We start from the raw sequence: 12,478 nt of genomic DNA on the forward strand, positions 1-12,478 counted from the left end.
AAAAAATATGATTTATTTTGATATAATATAATATAATATGTTTATTTAGGCAAGTCCAGCTCAAAAGGCGAATAAACCCTGCAGTTCATCCATAATTGATATGTACGACGTTCCGGGACCATCGACATCAAGACGATTTAGTTCCGTATATCTGCATCCCGATCGTGCACGTTTAAATTATCCCAGTCCAATTGCTTCTTGTTCTCGAGATCACAATGCTATTGAGGTAATATATTTTCTGTCCAAATAAAAATGTAGTTAAAATATAGGGTGGCAATAGAATTATTTAAGCACTTTATAAATAAGTTTTAATCATCTTACCATACTTATTTCAAAATATTAATGGTTGTTGAAATTGCAGGAAATTAACTAAAAGTGCTAATATAAAATAAAAACCTATTTGTGATATGAAGAAATATCAATCTTACAAATAAATTTCAATAGGATGTCATTAATTCGTACCCTTATATTTGATTAAACAATTAAACTTTAATACACACATTTGATTTACATAAAGCAGTAAACATTGAAAAAATAAATTTTAAATTTACAATAATATGATACTTTTAAAATAATCGTATGAATCTGGTATATCATGAATTCTTAGGTAATATAGGTTAATATTGATTAAAATATGTTTTTTAATTCATGGGACATGTTTATATTTATGAAACGTTAAGCTTAAGATTCGTGTAATAAGCTAATACGCAGTACCCATGTCCCACGAACCTATATAATATTTGTTATAATACCTACGTCGATCTGTGAACTTACTACTTTTATTTTAAATTATGATTTTTTGTATGACAAAAAATTTGAAGTTTCGTCCCTTCTCATCCTAGAGTTTTACCAAAGACACCCAGATCAAACCTTTTTTATTTTTAAGGCCTAGCCTGCAGGCCAAGTCTCAGTACATAAAGAGCTTTTTGAGGAACTGGCTGTGCTGATCTAGTCCTTGCAGGTCTTTACTACTTATGTAGAATAATACAACTTGTAATAGCTAATATTTTGAGTTTTAATAAAAACTCGACTCTCTCTAAACGTTTGAATATTTATTTGTTGTAAAAAACACCGGATTATGGTCTCTCGAGTTACAATACTCCTGATTTAGCTGAATGATTAATAAAATTGGCGCTTAATTATTATTAATAAAAAATGTTCAATTTTGCTATTACAAAACAAAAATTAACAATTTATGTAGGAAAACATAACATAGAAGTTAGTCATAATTCATGATATACAATGCAAATGTTAGTTACATATTTAAATTGTTTGTAGATGTTAAGAGTGTGAAAAATATTGAATAACTGAACAAATTGTAGTATTTTCGATCAATATTGGGAAGATTCTATATTTTCTACTTCAAAAACTCATGTTATTTCAACATGTTTGACAAAAAGAATCTGTTATTATTTTAATCATACACTGTTTATTTTATTTTTAATTTAAACAGTGGTATTTTTCTAGAAATGTGGGTCAGCATAATAATTAAAAATATTTAGTCATACTAAGATCCATTCAATATACATATCACAACTTATTTAAATAGAATAATTTAAAATGGGAATACAATTAAATAAATAATTATGTTACCATATTAAAATAATAAAACAAAATATCAATGACTATCTACTATATATTCATTAAATATTGAATGATTGAAAACAAATCCGATTTTAATTACACTTTTATTTAGGCCAAATTCCAGTAAAAAATTTTATCATAATAAATTTATCATATTACTTCTAAAATAAATAACGAAGTATTATTTTTCTAAGTGAACACATTTTTATTTTTTATTTAAAATAATCCATCCATTAACTATAATTATGATAATACATTATAATTGTAAGAGACATGAGTGGCGTGGATGGAAGTTACCCATTGGTAATATATCATTAAATTATTTATTCTTTAGTTTCAAAATCACGATTTCAGTTGCGTTTTTGTCAGCGCTGAACCTAGATCTTTGAGTAGATAATGTTATATTGTTATTTCGTATTTATAACAAATATGGCGTCAATAACATTAACTGACTGGCAGAAGACAATTATTTTGTTATACTCATACATTCTGATTAATAATGTAATACCTTTTTGTGTTTGATGAATCATTTATAAATGTATACGTTTAATACCATGAACACATGATTCAAATTTCTTAGCGATTTGATATACAAATATTATCTTCACAATTCAAAAAAGGCGGGTAAGTCGTGGATGTCGCTCTGCTGTACAGTAGGTTACAAGTGGGTTACTGTAATGGATGGAATTAAATTTGAATCCAATGATATTATATCATTGTATACGAAAAACGATTCTGATCGAAGACGGTTTATCTGTCTAGGATATATTATAGATTATTAAAAATTTTCAAATCTTAGATTTAAAAAGAAAATTTTTTATGAATTTCTAGTTTGAAATAATTTGCAAATTTTCGTGATTTTCGTGATTTTTACATATGTTGTCAAAATTCAAACTTTGAATGCTTGTAAATAAAAATTGTGAATACACATTTGTTTTATTTTTCAATTGCTATTATAAAAATATGATAGGAGCTATGTATTAAATTTTCAAATCTTAGATATAAAAGGAAAATTTTTTATGAATTTCTAGGATAAAATAATTTGTGAATTTTCGTGATTTTTACGTATGTTGTCAAAATTCAAACTTTGAATGCTTTTAAATAAAAATTGTGACTATGAATTTATTTTATTTTTCAACTGCTATTGTTAAAAAGTGTTAGAAGTTTTGTATTAAATTTTCAAGCTTTTCTACCGAACAAATAAATTTTTATCGATATTTATAGAAAAAAAAACTAAAAAGTTGAAAAATTAAAATGTCAGTAAACAGCTCAAAACAAATCTAAATATTTTGAAAATTTTATCAAATATAGAAAATGTCTATATAAACATTCAGTGAAAATTTCAAGAATCTTCGGTCATTTGTTTTAGAGTTACACCAAAATAAGGAAATTGTTAAAAGTGAAAATCCAATGTTGTAAAAATTTAAATATTGTAAGTAAGTACCTAAGTATTTTGTCAAAATTCAAACTTTGAAAGCTTATAAAAAAAAATTGTGACTATGAATTTCTTTTAATTTTCAACTACTATTGTAACAATGTGTTAAGAGCCTTGTATTCAATTTACAAGCTTTTCTGCCTAACAAATAAATTTTTATCAATATTAATGTTAAAAAAACTAATAATGATCGAAAATTTCAAATGCCTATGAATAGTTCAACTTAAGTCGAAATTTTTTAAAATTGCATTGTGAATAGAATATATTTATATAAAAATTTTGTGAAAATTTCATGTATCTATGGTCATTCGTTTTAAAGTTACATCAAAAATCAAAATCGATTTTGTCGAAAAATGAGTGTGCTTAAAATTTTCCATATTTGTTCAGCTTTTATGAGATCTAAACTTTAAGTTAAGTTCATGCTCGTGTTTTTAATACCTAGTTATATTGTAAAATCTGAAAATCAAAATATATTTTTTATTAGTAAATAAATAAAATTATTTTATACTATCTTGCTTTAGCTTAGTTGATTTTTAATAGAAACTGCTGAAATAGTATAAAATGGTGTGTTAACTCGTTAACGTATTATATTATTTTATTACGCTTAACCACTTCCCTGTTAATGTTTTCAAAATAAATAGCTTCTAAACTAGCCACTAGGCATTTAAAATTATGCGTTTATGACGAAATAAGTATGTAGAAATATTTAAAATAAAACCAATCTTATTATTTATAAAAAATTTACATGAATTATTATTATATTAAATAACTGAAAACTACGATAGGCTAAATAACTTAATTTTAATGATTTGATAAACTTAAATCTAATAAATAAATTTAATAAATAGAGTAAAACATTTTTTTGGGAATTTATTGAAATATATTTCTCACTTGTCAATATAATATAGCCATATAGGTTAACATGATATAGATCAAAACTATTTTATTATCAAAAATTAGTTTTTGAAGATATTTTTTAGTGAAAGAAATTTAAATTCATTAAATATGGCACACAAACGCTAAGAAATGGTTAAAATTGTTTTTACTGAATTTTCAAAAATTGTAATACACTTGGTATTTATTTGTTATACTAAGCATAATACATAGTTTTGTCATTTAACATAGAGTTTAAATTACTTTTTGTGATACGAGTTTGAATATCTAAAACGAATAATGACTACTGAAATGTATACAAATATGATTTGTACTAACCTTTAATCAGAAAATGTCTAATAAAACTGGAGGATTATAATATATGTATATCTTTAGCGTGCATCAGTTTAAACTTTTCAAATTAATTATCAAAATTGTTTTTGATTTATTCAACCCTGTAATATCATGTACAAGCCGGCCTGTAAAATAATCGTAAACATTTGTTGATAGGTAAATGAATGTCATGATTCCTACTACCATCTAATTTGAAATTTATTGAAATATTTATACAAAATGTATTGCAATTATTGTGTCATAGCTGTATTATTTAGCACACATCATGGTAAAATTAATACATTCATCGCTCCACTCAGAATCTAAAAGTATTTACACCAAAAAAAAGGGGGAAATAAATTGGTTTATTTGGAATGAAAATGACATGAAACAAATTTATGTATAAAAATTAGATTTCTATTTTATATATAAAAAAGAAGCATTTGCTTTAAAATCCGAGCCCTAGTATAATAAGATATAGAGTGGTTCTTTTTACAAAGAAAATTTATTATTCTGATAGTAAATTCTACTTTTGTTTTTTGAAATTTTGTTTTTGAAAAAAACAAGATTTGTACAATTCTATTATTTTGATACGAATATCAATGGACGAATATCAAATATTAAACAAATAGCTTTTTTTTCTGTGAATTATTAAAGGTTTGGTGAGCAGAATAGTGAACTATAATGCCTCGGCCAAACAGAACGCGTTATAACATGCGTTAAAGTAGTAAATGGCTGGTTGGTTTTCACGTGTAACAATTACAAAATCACGCCACGTGAAAATAACGCTTTCTGTTTGACAGAGCCTTAAACCTCTTCACTCCTCTAAATAGTTTTATCTCAATTGTTATTTGCAAAAGAAAAAAAATAGCATGCTACTAGACAGTTTTTCTCTGGTAGAAAAATTGAGGAATTATAGATATTATTTATATAAAGTATAGTGTAAAGGAAAAATATCTTGCTGCATTTTGTAGGAAATTTTTATAAATTATGAATGGAAGATTGATTTTTAGTTCATACCCAATATATATTTATTGTTTATTTGCATTTTTAAGCGATATACAAAGCGTTACACAAAAAATTGGTTAGTAAAAAATTCTATCTAACTCAAAATCATAAGCATGTTTAACAAAAAATTTAATTAGATAATATTTGATAGCTATTTAGTATTATATTAGAACTTATCGAGAGTTTTATAAAACTATTGTGTGCTACATTACGAAAATAAAAATAAAAATAAATATTATAACTGTTTTACCAACAAAACGTACAAGAATGACAAATATGATAAATATGTGAGGATTGAGTGTAAGTGTCTCAGATTATGAAATTAAAGAAAAACTTAACACTTGATGTCGACTACCTACTAGAATTCAGAATATGATAATAAACATAATGCATAATGGGGAACGATAAGATTATAAAACAGTATGTTAAATGTTAATGAAAGGAAATAATTAGTAAATTTACGTAAATATTGACACACAATATATCTATATAACATAGTTAGCAAAACACGGAAGTTATTGTATGAAAATTATCTAGGGTGTAGTTTTATTTTTTGAAAATAGTTTATGTCTAAGGTTTTAATTATTTTGGGATTAGTGTTTCAAAAATAACATGTAAACTACTCTCATCCACTGTGACATTTAAACTAATAGGGGGAATTTTTTTTTTTATACCTTAACATATTTTGAACTATAAAGTTAATCAACCAACCATCATAACACATTACATATACACATTTATATTTTTTGTATTAAATCAACTAAAGTGTAATATTTCAAAACAACCGATTTCGATTTTACATGTTTTCAGTAATGACGATTTTCAATTCTGAATACTAGAAACTCGTATACATATTCTAAAATAATCTTCAAATGTACAGCAATTAACTTAATTAACTAGTTTATGATCTAATTTACTGTTGTAATTTTTATTATTGAATGGCGTAATTATTAATCATTTGAATTAGGTACTATAAATTGCATCATAGCGTTCTATTACAAGTAATTTTTGATTACTCGCGATCAATTAACGCGCTATAAATTGACCGCTATCTATTGACGCGCTATTAATTATCCGCTATTTATTAACGGGACACCGGAAATAAATATGCTTCATTTTTGTTATTTATTATGCTATAAAATCTGAGCCCTACTTATTACTAATAAACAGACCCAACTAACCTAGTCATACCTTTATACGGCCATACAAATTATTGTGTCATTGAAAATATTATTTCACATTTTATGACGAACGCCAACCCTTGGGATTCAATAACCCATTTTCCATGTGTGTTCTCAATTTAGATATTTAGTATCAAATACTCAAAAATATTAAAGCTCTATATAAAGTATAGGTATAGTCAATGTAAACAATTACAAGGCCTTCCGATATAGACCTTATAAACTAAAATTGCTTTTCTGTATTGTTATAGCTTACTAGGTAGTTTTATTTATATATTACCTATCAGTTTATTTATAGTAGGAAATTGAAACTTATAATTTGTCAATTTTACTCAAATATTTGCATTAATTATTTAGTTTAGTCTTTTACGCACAGTTGATTACTTCAAAATTTCGTAGCTATTAATATTTAATCTGACCATTAAACATATATCTCGAAATCACATTTACTGGAGCATATTAACATTAACATGTTTGATATTTGCAGCTCAGTGGCAAATCGTTCCAATAAATTATTTAAATAATTATTTAAGTTTTTCAAACGGATTTTAATACAAATAGATTTTTGCTGTATAAGTACACTTTTAGAGTTACTAAAGTCGTTTTTCGTTGTTTGTATTGTGGTTAATAGATACTCTTATGGCGATATAGTAACAAAATTCATCGTTATTATGACCCATTTGGTTATGTATGTCACTAAAATTATTGTATTTACATTAATATACGTATTTATTTTACCCACAATTATATGCAGGTACAATAGTGCAAAGTTCAATATCTAGAAACTTACTATTTTATTAAAATTAACCTTGGTATTCGTTTTATGCGTACGATCATATTTATTATATTATCATTTATCATTAGAATTAGAATTACCTACTGCCTACCTAAAAATAGGCAATAAACACAATGTATATCCTATAATGTCTTTATCACTGTACCAAATGCTGGTTTTGAATTTTAGTTAATTTATAAATTTGATTTAAAAATTTTTACAGTTAATCACTTTTTAATTTGGTAAATTCCATTGTATTGATCACCCTTTGACCGTTTTCAATTCTTTCTCATGTGCACTACAAATTAAATAATGTGATAGGTTGTTAAGTACCTAGCTAGTGATAATAACGGCCCATGTACAACCAGTGAGACGCATTAGCTAGAACTATTGTCATATTTTGTCTAAATATCCTTATATATAAATTTAAATTACAATTCCGTTAATAACGATATCTTCGAAATTATTTAGTTTTTTTGAAAAGCAATATAATAATGTTTAAAATTTTTAAATATTAAACTCATTCATATTATGTATTATATTTCAATTGAAATTGACTTTTTTTCATGATATACTCTAATTTCTTAATGGATGTAGGCGATTAAATAAAATAATATATTATACAATTATGCTTATTAAATGAGAAAAAGTTATTTTTAGGTAATAAAAAGTTAGTTCTTAGGTATATGTACAATTTAATTATCAATTTAATAAAATAGTATGCAGCATTACATACAATATAAAACTTTTCACCAAATGATAAATTCAACTAATGGATTGTAGGTATTCTTATTATATTTTGTTAGTATGTGACATGATGACGTCCATAACAATATAATAAAATATATAAAAAATAAAAAAAATTTCTTGAAATACAGTCTGAAATATTTTGAAATATTATGTACTTATAATATAGTAGGTATATATAATATATATAGTACATAATTATATTATACGTACCATATAACTTAAGTCTTAACATTATTATTCCATACGACATTTAATATTTTCATTAGTTAAGTGGGTAAAGTAGTCAAAGTCAACCATAAAATCAGGGCTTGTAGTATTTTATTAAAAGTTTATTAGGAATTATATTCAAGATTGTTTATTTTATTTTTATTATTTGTGTGGTATCAGTAATGAAATGAAATATGGTCTAAATAATGACTACCTACAGATAGTTTTTTGTTTTTTTTCGGTTTTAATGCATATTTTTCATTTACATCAAACTTGTTAGTTTTTACTATTAAGTGCGTACTGTTATTTACTAGAAAATACTCAAATACCTAAATTAAACATTATTTGTATTTTATATAGGTATACCTAACGTTGTTTACCTAAAATTTAATAAAAAAAGTTTTAAGGGTGCTTAAACTTTACCTTTTCAATTACGTTTCATCTAAAAATACGCGTACTTGTGTATTTTTTATAGAAATTATAACGTAAGTAATAAAACTTATTTAAATTTCAGAAATAATTATAAAATAATGGAATAGATGTTTTCAATTTTAAGTAAATACTAGTTATATAATATATTTTTATGCTTGTTATATTTAACAACTATAACAAATAAACAATTTTTTTTAAATTATACATAAACAGTTGTATAATATATACCTACTAATTATAGTTATTTAAAATGCAGTGATTAACAACTTTCATTTTTATTAGATTATTATGAGTTTAGTATAAAAACAATGTACAATGATTTTACAAAACTATCTTAAAACTATAAAAATTGATTAATTATAAGTTGCAATGCGTATAAATTGTATAATGCAATAAAAACCAATGACGTTTTATAATATTATATATATAATCTGCTAAAAAGCTTCTATTTACTTATTTTTAACCGTATAATATGCGTTTCATTGTCTCAGAGTATTACATTTCTTTTTTTTTTTATTCAAGTAGCGCAATATTGTTGTAAGGTGTTAACCATTTTATTCCAATTTATAGTTATATTTTCAGAATATTATAATCCTCTTGTACTTTAACAACAGATACAATTTCCTTGAAATGACCTTTCGTATCATAATGTACATCTAGAATTACCTAAATCATCGAATACTGTTTTAAAGTTGACAACAGTGAGACCCAATGACTTTTAATTTATTGAATCTCATTTTTATAAAAATATTCATTAATTATTATAGTAATATTATTATTTACATACTATTTTTTTTTTAAATTTATTTACTAAAAAATTTTTAAAATGATTATATTCTATTTGTCTAAAAACTTGATACATACACCGAATTAATGATTATGTTTATTGACATGAAGGATATTCAAATTGAAAATCACTATTTCTATTGAAGGCTGTAAAATGTTTGACTTTAACAAAATAATGTAATGGTGGTATGTTAGGCCAATGTATAAAAATGTTTAAAGTTTATAGAAAAACAATTACATAAATATTATAGACTGTAATACTGTAGGCTGTCTTATTTTTCAATACAATTTTTTTAACCATATTTTTGTGTAACCCAGTTTTAGATTCTGAACGAAGTGATGAATGTATTGATTTTACAATGATGTGTGTGTGTTTTTTTTGTGTCTGTGTACAGCATAACTAGTCGAAATAATGCTTCAATTTCAAACTTTGAGGGTGGTTTCTGATGTAAAACTGTAAAAGTGAATATCCTTGGTGTATTGTAAAGGTCAAAAGTAAACATTTTCCAATAGTTTTCAAAAAAATCGAGAAAAACAAAAAAAAAATGACAGAAAAACGGGAATTTTTACGCAAAATCAGTTTTCGACCAAATCGATTTTTTTATATGGTTGTAATTCAAAAACTAATCACTTGAAATACTTGAAATTTTCACCAAATGTTTATGTTAGTGTTATCTATATACAGTTTAATTTTGACTTTTTTTGAGTTATTTATAGACCACTTAAATTTTCAATTTTTTTGAGAATTTTTTTTTTGAAGTGTCGGTAAAAAAAATTTGGACGACCAAAAAAACTTGAAAATTTAATACAAGGTTCCTTATGAGTTGTTGAGTTGTTCTTATTGTAGCTAAAAAAAATTAAAAATCGTAAGTCACAATTTTTTTTTATAAGCGTTTATAGTTCAAAATTTTACGAAATCTGTCGAAAACGCGAAAATTTGCAAGTAATTTTGAAGTTGAAAAATCATAAAATTTTTTGCGTTTATAACTAAGGATTAAAAATACAACACTAAGTTCTCCATAAGTTTTGCTTCAAGTAGCTATAGAGAAAATTTCAAGCATTAGAGAAGCATAGGAAAATTTTTAAGTGCGTTTGAATTTTAAATTTTTACGAAATAGCGTAACAATAACGATTTATCCTGAAACGATTTTAAATATTTGTTATTTTTCAAAAAGTATAAGTCCTAGGTACTTGAAAATTTTACCAGTTATTAAGATAGGAATTTTCTTTACATAATTTAATTAAAAAAATATTTTGACTTTTTTGAGATATTTATAGACAACTGAAATTTTCAATTTTTCTGAAAAATTTTTGTGATGGGTTGATAAAATTTTTTTTGGCTCTATTAAAATACATGATAATTGAATACAAAGTTCCTCATTAGTTATTCTTATAGTAATTAAAAATTTATAAAAATACATAGGCACAATTTTACTTTATTAGCATTTGAAGTTTAAATATTGACTTAATACATAAAAATTACGGCAATGTTCAAATTATCTTAGATAGAAATTCATAAAAATTTTTCTTTTTAGATCTAAGATTTGAAAATTTAATACAAGGCTCCTAACATATTTTTTACAATAGCAGTTGAAAAATAAAATAAATATATAGGCACAATTTTTTTTTACATGCATTCAAATTTTAATTTTGACAACATGCGTAAAAATCACGAAAATCCGTAAATTATTTTATCCTATAAATTCATAAAAAATTTTCCTTTTATATCTAAGATTTGAAAATTTAATACCCGGTTCCTAAAATATTTTTTCAAAATTTGAAGCGTCATTATAGGAAAAATGTTTTGAGCGTTCAAGTTTTAAATTTTTATGAAATCGCGTAATGATAACGATTTATCCTCAAACCAGGTATTCGTATATATAAGGTATTATGAATTATGATAACTACATGATAACTACATTAATCGATTAACCATGCATGCCTTATGCAAAATGCGTCTTAATTGAAAAATAAAATATTTGTTTCAAAATAGAATATATGACAATATTTAAATATAATATATCCTAGACTGACAAATCATCTCCGTTCCGTATACAATGATACCTATCATTGCATTCAAATTTAATCCCATCCATTACAGTAACCTACTGTACAGCAGAGCGACATCCACGACTTACCCGCTTTTTTTTTTTTTTTAACGTTTACGTTGAATTTGCTTGTTAGGTAAAAGTTGGTAAAATTTTGTATTAGACATTGCATGTCACAATCACAATGTGTTAAATTGTTGTGCATCTAGATATCTATAGGTACTAACGAATAACATTTTACAACTATAATACCATTATCGTGGACGTTGATTTATTTTTATTTTTATTACCAACATTTTAATAATATTACAATTACCTTGTCTTTCAAGCATTCCAACAATTTTGTTCTCGTTGGCTTAATTATTTGAATTTATATAATGGTATTTTATCGATTTTAATAACTTTTGAAATTGCACTCGTGCTAGTTGTACTATATAGACGTTGAATCAAACTGACCTTTTTATAAACTAAATAAATAGGTATTTAATTTATCGTCGTCTCTGTATTTTTAACTTTTATACACTACATTGAATATAAATTAATAAATTCTCCATTCTGAAAGCTTTAATCTAAATGAATGTTATCTATATAGGTATCTGTTAGTTTAGCATACCAGTTTATTCTGCTCATTAGCTGACAAATTCCAAACAGTAACAATATGAATATAGCTAATGATGTTAGGTACCCAGTACAAATGCAAGCAAGAATGACCCAAAAAGGTGTACGGGTAGTTAATTAGATTTTTAGATAAATAAGTTTATAATGCTAGTATTGATTACCAATGTATATCATTAAATAATCAAATGGGTGTCTAGATAATATAACTCAATCAATTATTACTCAATGTGATCGTTTGGTATATAAATTTCACAAAAAGTCATCCAAACATATAGGTAACATTTTTTTAGCCATATTTTCAGGATGTTCAAAAAAGACTTATCTTTTTAACGTGACAGATACAAATTATTCATTTTATATATTCGAAAACCCAGTGCACAGTTTGATCGTTTTTTATGAAAAGAATGATTGCGTTATGTGGATGTGAGTATGTGACAGAAATATATTA

The 12,478-nt window shown here is 24.5% G+C and overlaps 1 protein-coding gene across 1 annotated transcript in view; it reads left to right on the plus strand.

The window, feature by feature from the left end:
* The window catches only part of LOC107161357 (uncharacterized), a 52,565-nt gene that overhangs the window by 37,109 nt on the left and 2,978 nt on the right, over nucleotides 1–12,478 (plus strand). The window contains exon 3 of the mRNA XM_089217114.1: nucleotides 50–226. Coding sequence (XP_089073240.1) covers nucleotides 50–226 — 177 coding nt within the window. The remainder of the gene's footprint in view (nucleotides 1–49; nucleotides 227–12,478) is intronic.

This window comes from Diuraphis noxia, unplaced genomic scaffold (assembly GCF_037042655.1).
Source record: "Diuraphis noxia isolate RWA-SAM2 unplaced genomic scaffold, SU_Dnox_SAM2 contig0001, whole genome shotgun sequence".
In the NCBI taxonomy this organism is placed as follows: domain Eukaryota; kingdom Metazoa; phylum Arthropoda; class Insecta; order Hemiptera; family Aphididae; genus Diuraphis; species Diuraphis noxia.